At 37.4% G+C, this 19079-nt stretch overlaps 1 protein-coding gene across 4 annotated transcripts in view; it reads left to right on the top strand.

Moving 5' to 3' along the window:
• GABRA3 (gamma-aminobutyric acid type A receptor subunit alpha3) overlaps positions 1–19079 on the top strand; it is a 289983-nt gene that overhangs the window by 105310 nt on the left and 165594 nt on the right. For all 4 annotated transcript variants that reach the window (XM_045383325.3, XM_005594853.5, XM_005594854.5 and 1 more), the window contains one exon: positions 15125–15246. Coding sequence is in view for 3 of the 4 variants with exons in the window: in XM_005594853.5 (XP_005594910.1) it covers positions 15125–15246 (122 nt within the window). In the remaining variant the exon portion in view is untranslated. The remainder of the gene's footprint in view (positions 1–15124; positions 15247–19079) is intronic.

Raw genomic sequence — 19079 nt, 5'->3', positions numbered from 1 at the left:
CGCTACCTGACTTCAAACTATACTACAAGGCTACAGTAACCAAAACAGCATGGTACTGGTACCAAAACAGAGATAGAGACCAATGGAACAGAACAGAGCCCTCAGAAATAATACCACACATCTACAGCCATCTGATCTTTGACAAACCTGACAAAAACAAGAAATGGGGAAAGGATTCCCTATTTAATAAATGGTGCTGGGAAAATTGGCTAGCCATAAGTAGAAAGCTGAAACTGGATCCTTTCCTTACTCCTTACACGAAAATTAATTCAAGATGGATTAAAGACTTCAATGTTAGACCTAAAACCATAAAAACCCTAGAGGAAAACTTAGGCAATACCATTCAGGACATAGGCATGGGTAAGGACTTCATGTCTAAAACACCAAAAGCAGTGGCAACAAAAGCCAAAATTGACAAATGGGATCTAATTAAACTAAAGAGCTTCTGCACAGCAAAAGAAACTACCATCAGGGTGAACAGGCAACCTACAGAATGGGAGAAAATTTTTGCAGTCGACTCATCTGACAAAGGGCTAATATCCAGAACCTACAAAGAACTCAAACAAATTTACAAGAAAAACAAACAAACAACCCCATCAAAAAGTGGGCCAAGAATATGAACAGACACTTCTCAAAAGAAGACATTTATGCAGCCAAAAGACACATGAAAAAATGCTCATCGTAACTAGCCATCAGAGAAATGCAAATCAAAACCACAATGAGATACCATCTCACACCAGTTAGAATGGCGATCATTAAAAAGTCAGGAAAAAAACAGGTGCTGCAGAGGATGTGGAGAAATAAGAACACTTTTACACTGTTGGTGGGACTGCAAACTAGTTCAACCATTGTGGAAGTCAGTGTGACGATTCCTCAAGGATCTAGAACTAGAAATACCATTAGACCCAGCCATCCCATTGCTGGGGATATACCCAAAGGATTATAAATCATGCTGCTATAAAGACACATGAGCATGTATGGTTTTTGCAGCACTGTTCGCAATAGCAAAGACTTGGAACCAACCCAAATGTCCATCAACGACAGACTGGATTTAGAAAATGTGGCACATATACACCATGGAATAGTATGCAGCCATGAAAGGATGAATTCATGTCCTTTGTAGGGACATGAATGCAGCTGGAAACCATCATTGTCAGCAAACTCTCGCAAGAACAGAAAACCAAACACCACATGTTCTCACTCATAGGTGGGAATTGAACAATGAGAACACTTGGACACGGGAAGGGGAACATCACACACTGGGGCCTGTTGTGGGGTGGGGGGAGGGGCGAGGGATAGCGTTAGGAGATATACCTAACATAAATGACAAGCTAATGGGTGCAGCACACCAACATGACCCACGTATACATATGTAACAAACCTGCACGTTGTGCACATGTACCCTAGAACATAAAGTGTAATAATTTAAAAAAAAAAAAAAATAGAAGAGTTAGGATTGAAACCCAGAAAGTTTGGCTCCAGAGTCCATGCTATTAATCATTATGATGTATTGCTTTTCCTGAGTTTTGATACTTTTAAGTAAGAATGAGGCACATGTCAATTTCTTTTTTTTTTTTTTAATTTTTTTTATTATTATACTTTAAGTTCTAAGATACATGTGCACAATGTGCAGGTTTCTTACATATGTATACATGTGCCATGTTGGTGTGCTGCACTCATTAACTCATCATTTACATTAGGTATATCTCCTAATGCTATCCCTCCCTCCGTCCCCTCCCCACAATAGGCCCCAGTGTGTGATGTTCCCCTTCCTGTGTCCAAGTGATCTCATTGTTCAATTCCCACCTATGAGTGAGAACATGTGGTATTTGGTTTTCTGTTCTTGCGATAGTTTGCTGAGAATGATGGTTTCCAGCTGCATCCATGTCCCTAAAAGGACACAGACTCATCCATTTTTATGGCTGCATAGTATTCCATGGTGTATATGTGCCACATTTTCTTAATCCAGTCTGTCACTGATGGACATTTGGGTTGATTCCAAGTCTTTGCTATTGTGAATAATGCTGCAATAAACATATGTGTGCATGTGTCTTTATAGCAGCATGATTTATAATCTTTTGGGTATATCCCCAGTAATGGGATGGCTGGGTCAAATGGTATTTCTAATTCTAGATCCTTGAGGAATCGTCACACTGTTTTCCACAATGATTGAACTAGTTTACAGTCCCACCAACAGTGTAAAAGTGTTTCTATTTCTCCACATCCTCTCCAGCACCTGTTGTTTCCTGAATTTTAATGATTGCCATTCTAACTGGTGCGAGATGGTATCTCATTGTGGTTTTGATTTGCATTTCTCTGATGGTGAGTGATGGTGAGCATTTTTTCATGTGTCTGTTGGCTGTATGAATGTCTTCTTTTGAGAAGTGTCTGTTCATATCCTTGGCCCACTTTTTGATGGGGTTCTTTGCTTTTTTCTTGTAAATTTGTTTGAGTTCTTTGTAGGTTCTGGATATTAGCCCTTTGTCAGATGAGTAGATTGCAAAAATTTTCTCCCATTCTGTAGGTTTCCTGTTCACTCTGATGGTAGTTCCTTTTGCTGTGCAGAAGCTCTTTAGTTTAATTAGATCTCATTTGTCAATTTTGGCTTTTGTTGCCACTGCTTTTGGTGTTTTAGACATGAAGTCCTTACCCATGCCTATGTCCTGAGTGGTATTGTCTAGGTTTTCTTCTAGGGTTTTTATGGTTTTAGGTCTAACATTGAAGTCTTTAATCCATCTTGAATTAATTTTCGTGTAAGGAGTAAGGAAAGGATCCAGTTTCAGCTTTCTACTTATGGCTAGCCAATTTTCCCAGCACCATTTATTAAATAGGGAATCCTTTCCCCATTTCTTGTTTTTGTCAGGTTTGTCAAAGATCAGATGGCTGTAGATGTGTGGTATTATTTCTGAGGGCTCTGTTCTGTTCCATTGGTCTCTATCTCTGTTTTGGTACCAGTACCATGCTGTTTTGGTTACTGTAGCCTTGTAGTATAGTTTGAAGTCAGGTAGCATGATGCCTCCAGCTTTGTTCTTTTGGCTTAGGATTGTCTTGGCAATGTGTGTCTTTTTTGGTTCCATATGAACTTTAAAGCAGTTTTTTTCCAATTCTGTGAAGAAAGTCATTGGTAGCTTAATGGGGATGGCATTGAATCTATAAATTACCTTGGGTGGTATGGCCATTTTCACAATATTGATTCTTCCTATCCATGAGTGTGGAATGTTCTTCCATTTGTTTGTGTCCTCTTTTATTTCACTGAGCAGTGGTTTGTAGTTCTCCTTGAAGAGGTCCTTTACATTCCTTGTAAGTTGGATTCCTAGATATTTTATTATCTTTGAAGCAACTGTGAATGGGAGTTCATTCATGATTTGGCTCTCTGTTTGTCTGTTACTGGTGTATAAGAATGCTTGTGATTTTTGCACATTGATTTTGTATCCTGAGACTTTGCTGAAGTTGCTTATCAGCTTAAGGAGATTTTGGGCTGAGACGATGGGGTTTTCTAAATATACAATCATGTCATTTGCACACAGGGACAATTTGACTTCTTCTTTTCCTAACTGTATACCCTTTATTTCTTCTCTTGCCTGATTGCCCTAGCCAGAACTTCCAACACTATGTTGAATAGGAGTAGTGAGAGAGGGTATCCCTGTCTTGTGCCAGTTTTCAAAGGGAATGCTTCCAGTTTTTGCCCATTCAGTATGATATTAGATGTGGGCTTGTCATAAATAGCTGTTAAGATTTTGAGATACGTTCCATCAATACCGAATTTATTGAGAGATTTTAGCATGAAGGGCTGTTGAATTTTGTCAAAGGCCTTTTCTGCATCTATTGAGATAATCATGTGGTTTTTGTCTTTGGTTCTGTTTATATGGTGAATTACGTTTATTGATTTGCATATGTTGAACCAGCCTTGCGTCCCAGGGATGAAGCCCATTTGATCATGGTGGATAAGCTTTTTGATGTGCTGCTGGATTCAGTTTGTTAGTATTTTATTGAGGATTTTTGCACTGATGTTCATCAGGGGTATTGGTCTAAAATTCTCTTTTTTTGTTGTATCTCTGCCAGTCTTTGGTATCAGGATGATGTTGGCCTCATTAAATGAGTTAGGGAGGATTCCCTCTTTTTCTATTGATTGGAATAGTTTCAGAAGGTATGGTACCATCTCCTCCTTTTACCTCTGGTAGAATTCGGCTGTGAATCCCTCTGGTCCTGGACTTTTTTTCGTTTGCAGGCTATTAATTATTGCCTCAATTTCAGAGCCTGCTATTGGTCTATTCAGGGATTCAACTTCTTCCTGGTTTAGTCTTCAGAGAGTGTAAGTGTCCACGAAATTATCCATTTCTTCTAGGTTTTCTAGTTTATTTGCATAGAAGTGTTTATAGTATTCTCTGATGGTAGTTTGTATTTCTGTGGGGTCGGTGGTGATATCCCCTTTATCATTTTTTATTGCATCTATTTGATTCTTCTCTCTTTTCTTCTTTATTAGTCTTGCTAGCGTTCTATCAATTTTGTTGATCTTTTCAAAAAACCGTCTCCTGGATTCATTGATTTTTTTGGAGGGTTTTTTTGTGTCTCTATCTCCTTCAGTTCTGCTCTGATCTTAGTTATTTATCGCCTTTGGCTAGCTATTGAATATGTTTGCTCTTGCTTCTCTAGTTCTTTTAATCGTGATGTTAATGTGTCAATTTTAGATCTTTCCTGCTTTCTCTTGTAGGCATTTAGTGCCATAAATATCCCTGTACACACTGCTTTAAATGTGTCCCAGAGATTCTGGTATGTTGTATCTTTGTTCTCATTGGTTTCAAAGAACATCTTTATTTCTGCCTTAATTTTGTTATGTACCCAGTAGTCATTCAGGAGCAGGTTGTTCAGTTTCCATGTGTTTGAGCGGTTTTGATTGAGTTTCTTAGTCCTGAGTTCTAGTTTGATTGCACTGTGGTCTGAGAGACAGTTTGTTATAATCTGTTCTTTTACATTTTCTGAGGAGTGCTTTACTTCCAACTATGTGGTCAATTTTGGAATAAGTGCAATGTGGTGCTGAGAAGAATGTATATTCTGTTGATGTGGGGTGGAGAATTCTCTAGATGTCTATTAGGTCCGCTTGGTGCAGAGTTGAGTTCAATTCCTGGATATCCTTGTTAATTTTCTGTCTCGTTGATCTGTCTAATGTTGACAGTGGGGTGTTAAAGTCTCCCATTCTTATTGTATGGGCCTCTAGGTTTCCTTGTAAGTCTCTAAGGACTTGCTTTATGAATCTCAGTGCTCCTGTATTGGGTGTATGTATATTTAGGATGGTTAGCTCTTCTTGATGAATTGATCCCTTTACCATTATGCAATGGCCTTCTTTGTCTCTTTTGATCTTTGATGGTTTAAAGTCTGTTTTATCAGAGAGTAGGATTGCAACCCCTGCTTTTTTTTGTTTTCCATTTGCTTGGTAGATCTTCTTCCATCCCTTTATTTTGAGCCTATGTGTGTCTCTGCATGTGAGATGGGTCTCCTGAATACAGCAAACTGATGGGTCTTGACTCTTTATCCAGTTTGCCAGTCTGTGTCTTTTAATTGGAGCATTTAGTCCATTTACATTTAAGGTTAATATTGTTATGTGTGAACTTGATCCTGTCATTATGATATTAACTGGTTATTTTGCTCGTTAGTTGATGCGGTTTCTTCCTGGCATTTTACATACACGAACATTTACTTACATATAGTAATCTCTCTACCACTGAATTCTTAATATCTCAGCCACATAGCTGGGTAGACCATGTTAAGATGGGGCAAGTGCATTTTTCTTATAGGACCTGTAGAAATAAGAAATATAATTTTATCCTACCATTTTCCCTTTTGAGGTAGAAGTGCAGAATTTGTAACACAGAACAGGGATGGACATGTGAGGCTACAATCAATGATACTTTGTAGGTGATGCTGTGGCTTCCTGTTGCATTATGTCAGGAGGCAAGGTTGTCTCCGTATGGCTGATACTGAATTTTATCACTTGCTTAGGGTGATGACTGTCAGGACTTTCTATTGTAAGGATATCAACCATCAGGATTAATTCAAAGTCTTTGAGCTGGTGGCCAGCTCATTGCTTTGATCGTGGCTGTGGGTATGGGGGTAAAGAACAAATAATAGTAGGGGAGAGAATATTTCTAGTGTTTAGTTTTCTCTTCTTTTGTGTCAAAAAATCTCTTTCCACATAAACAGTGTTATAAATCATTCTCAGCTTGGCCTATTAATACCTGCTTAACCAGAAATGTTGCCGAAATAGTGCCCATGCATTGTCACTATGGTTACAGTCATTCAGATTAATTATGAGAAACAGTACTGCTTATTTTGTCTAGAAAACTAGCTACCCTTTATGGCATTGTTTCAAAGGAAGAATGTACCCCTGCTTCTTTGCAAACTTTGGTTCATGACACATTTTAAGTTGCGATATGTCTGCTTATGGTCACATGGAATCATATCTTTAAGGTCTACTAGCTTATTTTATCATTCACAACATACACTAATTAAATATTTCTCTTTTTTTGTGAAACAGTGGCTTTCAGTTACTAAGATGGCATGAAGGACTTGGTCTTTATTTTCCCAAGTGGGTAGGTGTGTCTGAAGTCAGTACCTCTGTAGTTTTATTACCAGTCCATAGAAGCTATTTCAGAAAAGAACAACTGTCTTTTTCAGATGGATTTGGCATATTGTAGCCAAAATCAGGTTAGCTCTTCTCTTTTTGTTGTTCTTCAAGGAGCTTCTGTAAAGAAAATGTGTGCTATTGAATTCTAGGTGTTTCTCATTTCCTCCCTAGTATATAACTGACTTCCTTAGTGCTGAATCTTTAATTGAACAGTTCCACTTATAGGAAAGACTGGACTTGCAAAATGAAAACATGAGGAATATTGGGAAATGGTGAGTAATCTGATTTGCCTGTGATTGCTGGTCAGAAAGAGAAGTAGTAGAATTTGCAACTGTAAAAGTATATTGGGAACAGATTGCAGAAGGCCATGAGTGTCAGGCTTAGGTGTTGGAATTTTATTTGGTTAGCTATGAAGAGTTATAAAAGGTTTGTGAGCAATGCAGAGACATAATCTGCTCAGTAATTCCAAATTTTTATTATTTAAAAAAATCTGCTCTTTCCCAGGAGATATGTGGTACAGGAAAAATGCCATCCTTTTAATGAAGTAAATCTCTTTCCTCTTTGGGATGTTGTATGAACTGTGTCAGCAACTCCACATTTGTGCCTCTCCTGCTTTCCCTTAACGTAAACACACCAGGATCCTCAATGAAGGATGCTGGCAGTGACAGCATTAGTTTAATAACTTCATTGAGGATTCTCTAGATGGTCAGTGATCTTGACTTTCTCCTAGAGCCTAAAAGATAATGTATTTTAAAGGTTTTTCATTGCATTTTCAGGAGTTTGGGGGGAAGTTAATGAACAACCTTCATTTACAAAACAATTTTGTATTTATTTATTATCTCATTTACTTGTTTATTTCCAAAGTTTTCTAATGTAGGTTATTGTTATCCCCATTTTACATGTTTATCCCCATTTTACATATCCCCATTTTACATATTTTACATATATTTACAGGCATACCTCATTTGATTGTGCTTCGCTTTATTGTGCTTTGTGGATAGCATGTTTTTTTACAAATTGAAGGTTTGTGGCAGCCCTGTGTTGAGTGAGTCTATTGGTGCCATTTTTCCAACAGCATGTGCCCACTTTGTCCCTTGCCACATTTTGGTCGTTCTTGCAAATTTTCAAAGTTTTCATTATTTTATCTGTTATGGTGATCTGTGATTGGTGATCTTTGATGTTATTATTTTAATTGTTTTGGGGCACCATGAATTCCACTCATGTAAGACAGTGGACTTAATTGGTAAATATTGTGTTTGCTCTGACTGACTATTCCACTGAAGGGCCATTCCCCTGTCTCTCTCCCTCTCCTTAGGCCTTCCTTCTCCCTGAGATACAACAATATTGAAAATAGGCCAATTAGTAGCCCTACATAGCCTCTAAGTTTTCAAGTGAAATAAAAAGTTACATGGCTCTCACTTTAAATCAAAAGCTAGAAATGATTAAGCTTAGTAAGGAAGGCATGACAAAAGCTGAGATACTCTAAAAGCTAGGCCTTTTGTGGCAAGCAGTTAGCCAAGTTGTCAATGCGAATGAAAGACTTTTGAAGGAAATTAAAAATGTTACTCCAGTGAGCACATAAATGATAAGAAAGTGAAACAGCCTTATTGCGAATATGGAGAAAGTTTTAGTGGATAGAAGATCAAGCCAGACACAACATTCCCTTCAAGCAAAGCCCAATTCAAAGCAATGCTATAACTCTCTTCAGTTCTATGAAGACTGGGAGAGATAAAGAAGCTGCAGAAAAAGTTTGAAGCTAGTGGAGGTTGGTTCATGAGGTTTAAGGAAAGAAGCCATCTCCATAACATAAAATGCAAGGTGAAACACAAGTGCTGATGGAGGAGCTGCAGCAAGTTCTCCAGAAGATCTAGCTACGATAATTGATAAAGGTGGCTACACGAATAACAGATTTTGGTAGATGAAACATCCTTCTATTGGAAGAAGATGTCTTTCAGGACTTTAATAGCTAGAGACAAGAAGTAAATGCCTGACTTTGAAGCTTCAAAGCAGTGGCTGACTCTTTTGTCAGGGGCAAATGCAGTTGGTGACTTTAAGCTGAAGCCCATTGCTCATTTACTATTCTGAAAATCCTAGGACCCTTAAGAATTATGCTAAATCCACTCTCTCTATGCTCTGTAAATGAAATAACAAAGCCTGAATGACAGCACATCTGTTTATAGCATGGTTTACTGAATATTTTAAGCACACTGTTGCAGTCTTCTTCCCAGGAAAAAATACTCCTTTTGAAATGTTATTTTTCAATGACAATACACCTGGTCACCCAAGAGCTTTGCTTTGATGGAGCTGTGCAAGATGAATGTTTACAATACAACATCCATTCTTCAGCCCACTGATCAAGAAGAAATTTTGACTTTCAAGTTTTATTATTTAAGAAATACATTTCATAAGGTTATAGCTTCCATAGATAGTGATTCTTATGATGGATCCAAGAAAAGTCCATTGAAAACCTTCTGGAAATGATTTACCTTTCTGGATGCCACTAAGAGCATTCATGATTCAGGGGAATAGTCAAAATACAAACATTAACAGGAGTGTGGAAGAAGTTCGTTCCAGTCATCATGGGTGACTTTGAGGGGTTGAAGACTTCAGTGGAGGAAGTAACTGCAGATGTGGTGGAAATAGCAAGAAAACTATAATTAGAAGTGGAGCCTAAAGTTGTGACTGAATTGCGGCAGTCTCATGAAAAATCTTGAAGGGATGAGTTACTTCTTACAAACAAGCAATGAGAGTGGTTTCTTGATATGGAATCTACTCCTAGTGAAGATTCTGTGAATATTGTTGAAATGACAACAAAGGATTTAGAATATTACACAAACGTAGTTGATAAAGCAGTGTCAGGGTTTAAGAGCATTGGCTCCAATTTTGAAAGAAGTTCTGCTGTGGGTAAAATGGTACCAAACAGCATCACATGCTGAAGATAAATCCTTTGTGAAAAGAAGAGTCAATTGATGAGGCAAACTTCATTGTCTTATTTTAAGAAATTGCCGCCACAGCTGCCCCAGTCTTTAGCAACCACGACCCTGATTGGTCAGCAGCCATCCGCACTGAGGCAAAACCTTCTCCTAGCAAGAAGATTATGACTTGTTGAAGCCTGAGATGATTGTTAGCATTTTTAGCAATAAAGTGTTTTTAATTAAGGTATGTAAATTGTTTTCTAGACATAATGCTATTGAACACTTAATAGGGTGCTATACAGTATAAACATAACTTTTATATGCACTGGGAAACCAAAATATTTGTGACTCACTTAATTGTGATATTTGCTTTATTGCAGTGGCCTGGTACCAAACTCACAATATCCCTGAGGTATGCCTGTAGGTCTCACAGTCAGTTAGTGGCAGAGACAGAACTAAATTCCAGTCATTTGATTCTAGTCCATCTTTAGGGCTAGGAAAATGACTAAACTTGCATAACCTTCAGATAGTGTATTAGTAACATCATTTTCATTTTTTAATGGTGAATTATTATTATCATATTTTATCTAACCAGTAGTGGCAAATATGAGGTGCAATGGACATGTTTTAGTGTCACTCTCATTAACTTGATAAGCATATAGCAGCAAGCAATTCGTTTCTCTCTTTGGTGTTGGTGTCTTAGGTGTCTCATGTGTAAAATGAAGGGAGAGAATTATACAATCTCTAAGGTTCTCCATAATTCTGACATGCCATGATTCCTTTTTTCCCCAAACTACCTTTGAATTCAAACGTTGCAGTTTAGTTACTGAAGAAGAGTTCTATTTAGGCTGCAGATTAAATCAGCTTCCCCACACAATAATTTAGTGCACATTAGGAGAAAAAAATCAATAATAAAGAATAAAACCATAGAGCAATATATTGAAAATAATTTGGGGATGATATTTAGCATTGATTTTTGTTCATTTATTTATTTTTTTGAGACAGGGTCTTGCTCTGTTGCCCAGGCTGGAGCACAGTAGTGTGATCTCAGCTCACTGCAACCTCCACTTCCTGGGCTCAAGTAATCTTCCAACCTCAGCCTCCCCAGTAAATGGGACTACAGGTGTGCCACCATGTCTAGCTAATTTTTGTGTTTTTGTAGAGACAGGGTTTTGCCATATTGTCCAGACTAGTCACAAGCTAGCATTGCTTTTTGACTTAAAAGTTTTCAACTTTTTGATGAAGAATGATGCTAAGATATCAACAGTCAGCAGGAGGAAATGGAAATGCATTCTCATGGAAGCTAGTATTTCAGTAAGAGAGAAAGCACAGTGTATTGGTCTTATATTCAGGATTTTAAAGAATTAATTTTTCATTTTTGTGGGTACATCATAGGTATATATATTTATGGGGTACATGAGATGTTTTGATACAGGCATGCAATATGAAATAATCACATCATGGAAAATGTGGTATCCATCACCTCAAGCATTTATCCTTTGTGTTAAAGCAATCCAATTAGTTATTCTAAAATGTACAATTAAATTATTATTACTGATGTCACCCTTTGTACTATCAAATACTCTCATTATTTCTATTATTTTTATACACATTAATCATCCCCACTTTTCCTCAACCACTCCACTATCCTTTCCAACCTCTAGTGACAATGCTTCTACTCTCTATATCCATGAGTTCAATTGTTTTAATTTTTAGCTCCCACAAATAAATGACAACATGCAATTTTTGTCTTTCTGTGCCTGGCTTATTTCACTTAGCATAATGATCTCCAGTTTCATCCACGTTTTGCAAATGACAGGATCTCATTATTTTTATGACTGAATAGCACTATATGGTGTACATGTATCACATTTTCTTTATCCAGTCATCTGTTATGGATATTTAGGTTGCCTCCAAATCTTACCTATTGTGAACAGTCCTGTGACAAACATGGGTGTGCAGATGCCTCTTTGATATACTGATTTCCTTTCTTTTGGGTATATACCCAGCAGTGGGATTGCTGGATCATATGGCAGCTCTATTTTTAATATTTTGAGGAACCTCCAAAGTCTTCTCCATAGTGGTTGTGCTAATTTACATTCCCACCAACAATGTATGAGGGTTCCCTTTCCTCTACATTCTCGTCAGCATTTGTTATTTCCTGTCTTTTGGATAGAAGCCATTTTATCTGGGGTGAGATGATATGTTATTGTAGTTGTGATTTGCATTTCTCTGATGATCAGTGATGTTAAGCACCTTTTCATATGCCTGTTTGTCATTTGTGTGTATTCTTTTGAGAAATGTCTATTCAAATATTCTGCCCATTTTTAATTGGATTATTATACTTTTTTCCTACAGATTTCTTTGAGCTCTTTATCTATTCTGGTTATTAATTCTTTGTCAGATGAATAGTTTGCAAATATTTTCTCCCATTCTGTAGGTTGTCCCTTCAGTTCGTTGATTGCTTCCTTTGCTGTGAAGAAGCTTTGTAATTTGATGTGATCCCATTTGTCCATTTTTGTTATGGTTGCCTGTGCTTGTAGGGTATTGCTCAAGAAATTTTTGCCCAGACCGATGTCCTGGAGATGTTCCCCAAAGTTTTCTTGTAGTAGTCTCATAGTGTGAGGTCTTAGATTTCAGTCTTTTAATCCATTTTGATGTGATTTTTATATATGGCAAAAGATAGGGGTCTATTTTCATTCTTCTGCATATGGATATCCAGTTTCCCAGCACCATTTATTGAAGAGACTGTCTTTTTCTCCAGTGTATGTTCTTGATATTCAGCAATTTTGGATTAACATTAATATTTTAGCTGTCTCATCACCTCTCAGGGTGATTAAAAATTATGTCCAAGGCTTTAGTATTCTCATCTGCAGATCCATCTAGAAAAGGTAATCTCTGAAGCCTTATATATTTCCCCTATGATTCTATGAGGATTCTCCTTTCTGCCCCATCTAGTAATTCAAGATTTTTTTTTCATTCAGTTTATGAATCTACTTCCAAGAAACTGAATTAGGCTACCCAGGATCAAGATCTTCCACCGTGAGAGTTAAGGGATAATGAGAAAGGAGTTTGTACGAAATTAGTTGAGCTGCCACAGCCCTTCCCCCTACAGCCCATGTCAGATGGATCTAGACCATTGGTGGCCTGAGCCAGGGGTGGACTGTCACCTGACAATGTACCTGTATTTATCTCCTCAGCATACTGATGTCAGTTTGTTAGTTCTGCACTACAGTTCCCTTCTTTCTTCCCCCTTCCCAATGGAGCATCTGTATCACTTCTTGTGATCTGTCCACTAAACCAGCCAGTCTTGTCTACTGTTGACTAGGTTCCAGTTCCTCTCTGGCCAAAGCTTTCCTTATGGCTTTTGTCTGATGAGGGTGCCAATTGCTTGTTGTTAATATTTATACTTGAATAATGCATTCGAGTGCATAAACCACTAGTCTGATAAAGAGAAAGCACACTTTGAATGCTTCTAGATGTGAAGCAGTAAGCCTGATAATTTTAATATATTGTATTTTTTTAACTTTAATACAACATATGTGTGAAGTTATTTTAATTTTAAAGATCCTAAAGCTATTACTAGGGGTGTTATATGGCTTGCCTAATGTCATACAACGAATAAACTCAAATGCATGTTTCCAGACTCTTTAAGCCTGCTTATTTTTTCCCATGTGTATCTATTATATACCTTGATTATTTCAACAGCTCCATAAGTTAAGTAGGGGAAGGATTACTTGCTTTGTTTTACTTTATTTTGCTTTCTGCTCTATTATAACACCTCGAACAGTAATAGACACATAGTTAATAAAAATGCATTGGATGATTAAGTGAATTAAATTAGGTTTATAAATTAAGTTCAAACTCACTTGGTTATCAGCTACAGTGTGGCAGTTTAGAGTGAGAACTATTCAAATAAGATGTTTATACACTTCTATAACTCTCAGGACCTTTTCAGAACAGAAGCCTTGTTCACTGTTAGGGATAAATATTATGGGGAAGACATTGATGTTTATACTATTCTGTAGCTTTTTCTGAGGATCTTTACAGAACGGGAGCCTTGTTCACTGCTAGGGATAAATATTAATGGGAAGATGTACTGACTGTCTCCTAAGACTCCTTCTTAACTAGAATCTTGACTTTTATAGCCCTGATTAACTGGATGCTAGGAATAGTTATTATATATGTATTAATGTCAATTTCCTGGGTTCAAGTAAAGAATGAGGAAAAACTGAGACTTAAAGACATACAAGTGCTGGCCGGGCATGGTGGCTCATGCCTGTAATCCCAGAACTTTGGGAGGCCAAGGCAGGCAGATCACGAGGTCAGGAGATCGAGACCATCCTGGCTCACACAGTGAAACCCCGTCTCTACAAAAAATACAAAAAATTAGTCAGGTGTGGTGGCGGGCGCCTGTAGTCCCAGCTACTCGGGAAGCTGAGGCAGGAGAATGGCATGAACCCGGGAGGCACAGCTTGCAGTGAGCCAAGATCATGCCACTGCACTCCAGCCTGGGTGACAGAGCGAGACTCCATCTCAAAAAAAAAAAAAAAAAAAAAAAAAAAGACATGCAAGTGCTGTAAGATGCTTAATGGTAGCTCCAATCACAAATACACCTGGTACTAGGACCCAGGATTTCTAGCTCCTGGTCCTTTACTTGATTCCACACCATGCTTCTTGACCCTTGGCAAAAGCCATATCTTTTACCATATTCCTATTTCCTCTGAACTACCCAGGGCCTTTATTTCTAGTCCTGTCAAACAACACCGAGCTCCTCCTCAAAAAGTGAAAGTATCAGTCACAGTGCCTAAGCCTCATTAGGTGATTAGTAAAGTGCATAGTCTTCAGAAAGACTTACAGAAGTAATCCAAATTGAAGAATCAGGAGGTACCTAAAGGACACTGGAAAGTTAGAGAAGTTGGATCACAGCCTTATGCCTGCCTCTCACTAGCAATATGACTTTGGGGAAATTTGGTTTCTTGTCTGTGCTTGTTTTCCTATGTATAAAATGAGAGTGATTAAGGCATCTCCTAATAGTCTTAAAGTCTGGTAGCTTTAACATTTGATGAACTACTACTGCTTGGTTTCCCTATCTCCATAGGATGAGGGTAGAAGTAGACTATATACAATTCAAGGATCTCTCTGACCCTGTTTTTCTGTGAACTTAAATTTCTCTGGGCTAGAAGTGAGGTAAGTTCTCAGTAACATTTCCCTTCTTTATTTTGATGCCTGTTTAATCATGCAACACAATTTTATCAACCAACTGTATACCGGGAAATGTTCTCAGTGACATTCTGTCTAGAATTTCTGCTTGTGTCTCTTTACTGCTGGGATGGGGCCAGGATATATGCCTGGCAAAGCTCATACCAATGCTAGAGTAAGAGTTCAAGTATTAACCACACTGTCTGCCTCCTACACAAGCAATCACTGTGACAAATATGTAGTAATTGTTATTTTGGTTAAGATATAGGTCTATGTAATTGGCCCAGTCTATTAATTGAAATCTTCTTGAACTAAAATATCTAGTCATGTATTTTTTTTCCTATTAAGAACTATTATTTTTTTTCTTTTCTTTACATTGCCTCAGGCTGTCTCCTAAGCATGCCCCAGATATTCCTGATGACAGCACTGACAACATCACTATTTTCACCAGAATCTTGGATCGTCTTCTGGACGGCTATGACAACCGGCTGCGACCTGGGCTTGGAGGTCAGTCCTTTTAAGATCTTCTTCTTGGCCATTGTTATCTAAAAAGAGTTATAAGGTGCCTTCAGTAGTCTGTTGGCCAATGAGATTAATGTAAAGCTGAATTTCTTCCCTATGAGCACTGAAAATTAGTCGTAATCCTTCATTTCAGTAGGTGATTTCTCTGGTCTGATTTCAGAAGATTCTAGATTTTTGCTAGGTGCATATTGAGTAATACACAGATGTTCCATGACTCACAATGCTTTGACGTATGATTTTTGTCTTTATGATGTGATTTTGGGACATAGCCCAATGGATTTAGACTTATGACATTTCCAATTTATGATGGGTTTATTGGGATGTGGTCTTATAAGTTGAGGAGCATCTCTACCTCAAGGTTAGACAATGCCCATTTCTAGTAACAGAATACCAATACCTGCCTGGATGACTGGTGTAGTCCAGGAAAAGCTGAGAAACATGCCTTTGTTTTCAAAATCCTGAGCATATATCAGCCTGACACTCCAAAAAGGAATAATCTACTGGCTATGTGAGATCTTAGTTGGTTATCAGTTTAGTATAATCAGCAATATGATCACAATAAGGTAAATGTATTATAATATATCAGGGGCTATTATAAATTCACAAAATGTAACCTAATGCTATTTTATAATTTGTAGTCCATATTCAAAATTTTCCAATTATCCCCAAAATGTACTTTATAGAAATTTTCATTGATTTAGGATTCAATCCAGGATTATGCATTGCATTTATTGTTGTGTCTCTTCAGCCTACATTCAGCATTTCTTTGTTTTTTATGACATTGATTAGATCTTCCATATTCATTTTTGAAGTAACACCATAGGAGTTAATTATGTCTTTGTCAGCACATTACTCAAGAAAGGACTTGATGTCTGTTTGCCCCATTACTGGTAGTGGTAATTTAGATGTTTACCAGGTTGCTGCACTCTAAAATTACTATATTTAAAGTTTATAATTATTACGTAATTTGTGGAGAGATGTTCTGACACTATTTTATGCCTTTTCCAGCTTGTACCCAACAGTCTTAGCAACTACAGATTATCTTTGTGAGACTAATAACAATTATAGTGACAAAATGGTGATTTTCTAAATCTATTATTATTCTACACTTATTAAATTACATTTTATTGTAAGAAAAAAATCTTTTTTTCTCTTTAATTAATTAGCTAATGTCAGTATGAATGGATTCTTGCTTTATTCAATGGATTACAGACATTGATATCATTCATTTCAATAGACTATATTTATTTTGACTAAGATTTTTGCTAGTAATTTCCCATATTCCCTAGTGGAAGCCTATTCCATTTGGCTTCTGTTTCCTTTTGATATGCTCTCATTTTCTGAGTACTTTCTTATTATATGGCATGACAGTATATTCCAGACTTATTTTATACTTTCGATAATCCAGCCTTGGAATTAGTCATTTTTCCAAGCATAAGTGGTACCTTTTGTGGGAAATTACATTTATCATCAAATTTATGGCTGCTAGGTGTCCTCATTACTGCTAGGATCTCATTGCTTCCAGGATTTTTCAGTAGATAGAACTGGGAAAATAGCAAATGCACACACACTCACACGTATATACACACACAGATGTATTGTATATATGTATGTGTATGTGCATGTATGGCAATGAGTTTACACTGATACTACTAATTGCAGTCCAGCAAGTACTTTTAATTGATACATTTACCCATTTGTTTAATCCTACAATATACAAAACTATTTTGAAATTACTATACCCATACTACTACAATAAACACATTAAGTAAAGTTAAAGATATATTTGCAGTTTTTTCATTGTGTTTTGATTTTGGACTAAGGCCATATAACACCTGCTTTTATATAAATAATGGATTAGAGTAGAGCAGTATTGAAGGAAGAGAGACCAGTCACAAATTAATCGCAATTTTCTAGGATGAAAAGAATGACTATGTGAATGCAGAAAATTTGGTGACTGCTTAGATTATGGGGTTAGAAAAAGTGGAGGAGAAAGGGATAACTTCTAGGTTCCTGGCTTGTATGGTTGGGTGGTGCTATTTTCTAAAATAGGGAAAACTGGAGGGAAAATGGTGCAATTTCATTTTGTTTCTTTTGGATTTGGGGTTGGAACAATTAATATGGAAAGAAGAGAAAGAAAGTAAGGACCAGATTTACTCTCTCATCTTAAACAACCACAAAGAAATGAACAAATATATAGTGTTTTACAGAAATCAAACAAAGGCAGCACAGGATATTGATTCCTGAAAGAAAGAAAACAAACAAGGTGAGCTCTGTGATTGCTGATGCTTAACTGACTGGAGAAAATTTTTAGGTTACAGTGCAGGGAGGGGAACCCAAATAGTGTCTGGTGGACTGTTTCAGTTGAGAAGAAGTTGAGAAATTGGGGATGCCAAGGTTATTGATTCATAAGGCAGAGGAGAAGATAGAGCTGCATGGAGAATAAAAAGTTGTGGGGAGAGAGAGAGAGAGAGAGAGAGAGAGAGAGAGAGGCAGAAATCTGTAGAGGGTGCTTCACAAGTTTTCAGGTATGTACTGCTTACCTCACAACTCAAGGATGAGGAAAAGACCACTGAAAACAGTGGGTAAAACTAAAACATCAGGGTTTGGAATAACTTGTGTTTTCACCAACCAGAGTTTCCACCACTCTACTTGGTGGAAATACTTTTAACACATGGTACATGGGGTAGGGTACTCAGAAGAATATGACCTCAGTGGCATGGCAAAATTATCCCAAGACTAAAGGCTGCTGTAGTCCCACCTGACAAAGGTTAAAATCAAACTTCAAAGACTTTAACTATTTCTAAGTAACTGAACATTATCTCAGAACAAAAATCAAAAAATATTTATAGCAATACAAAAATCTGATATCTAACGGAGTGGAATTCACAATGATTCCAGTCAAAAGTTTCCAGTCAAAAAATTTGAGAAAAATTTCCAGAAAAAAATTTCCAGTCAAAAATCACCAAGCATACAAAGAAACAAGAAAGTACAAACCAAAAAGGACAGCAACGCTAATAAGCCTGAAGATATAGCAATAATAATTAGCAAAAACAAGACATGGAGAGAAAAAAAAGACTGAAAAATGAAACGGAAATCAGTGCACTGTGGTATAGCTTCATGTAGTCTAATGTAACTGTAATGGGATTATTTGAAGGGGGCAGAAAATATACTTGAAGAAAAACTGGTTTAAAAATTCTGACTTTTTGGGCAAATGACATTAATAGACATTTCTCAAAAGAATATATATAAATGGTTAAGAAACATACTAAAAACTGCTGAACATCACTAATCATCAGGGAAATGCAAATTAAAACCACAATGAGATACTATGTTCCTCCTGCAAGAATGGCCATTATTAAAAAGTCAATAGAGCCAGGCATGGTGGTTCATGCCTGTAATCCCAAACTTTGGGAGGCTGAGGTGGGCAGATCACGAGGTCAGGAGTTCCAGAGCAGCCTGGCTAATATGATGAAACCCCGTCTCTACTAAAACTACAAAAACTAGCCAGGCATGGTGGGGTGTGCCTGTACTCCCAGCTACTCGGGAGGTTGAGGCAGGAGAATCACTTGAACCCGGAGACAGAGACTGCAGTGACCCGAAATCATGCCACTGCACTCCAGCCTGGGCAACAGAGTGAGACTCCATCTCAAATAAAATAAAATAAAATAAAAATAAAAACAAAAATAAAAATAAAGTCAGGCTGGGCGTGGTGGCTCATGCCTGTAATCCCAGCACTTTGGGAGGCCGAGGCACGTAAATCACAAGGTCAAGAGATCAAGACCATCCTGGCCAACATGGTGAAACCCCATCTCTAC

Source organism: Macaca fascicularis, chromosome X (genome assembly GCF_037993035.2).
Source record: "Macaca fascicularis isolate 582-1 chromosome X, T2T-MFA8v1.1".
In the NCBI taxonomy this organism is placed as follows: Eukaryota; Metazoa; Chordata; class Mammalia; order Primates; family Cercopithecidae; genus Macaca; species Macaca fascicularis.
The sequence above is the reverse complement of the archived record's forward strand: the minus strand, read 5'-3'. Positions and strand labels throughout refer to the sequence as shown.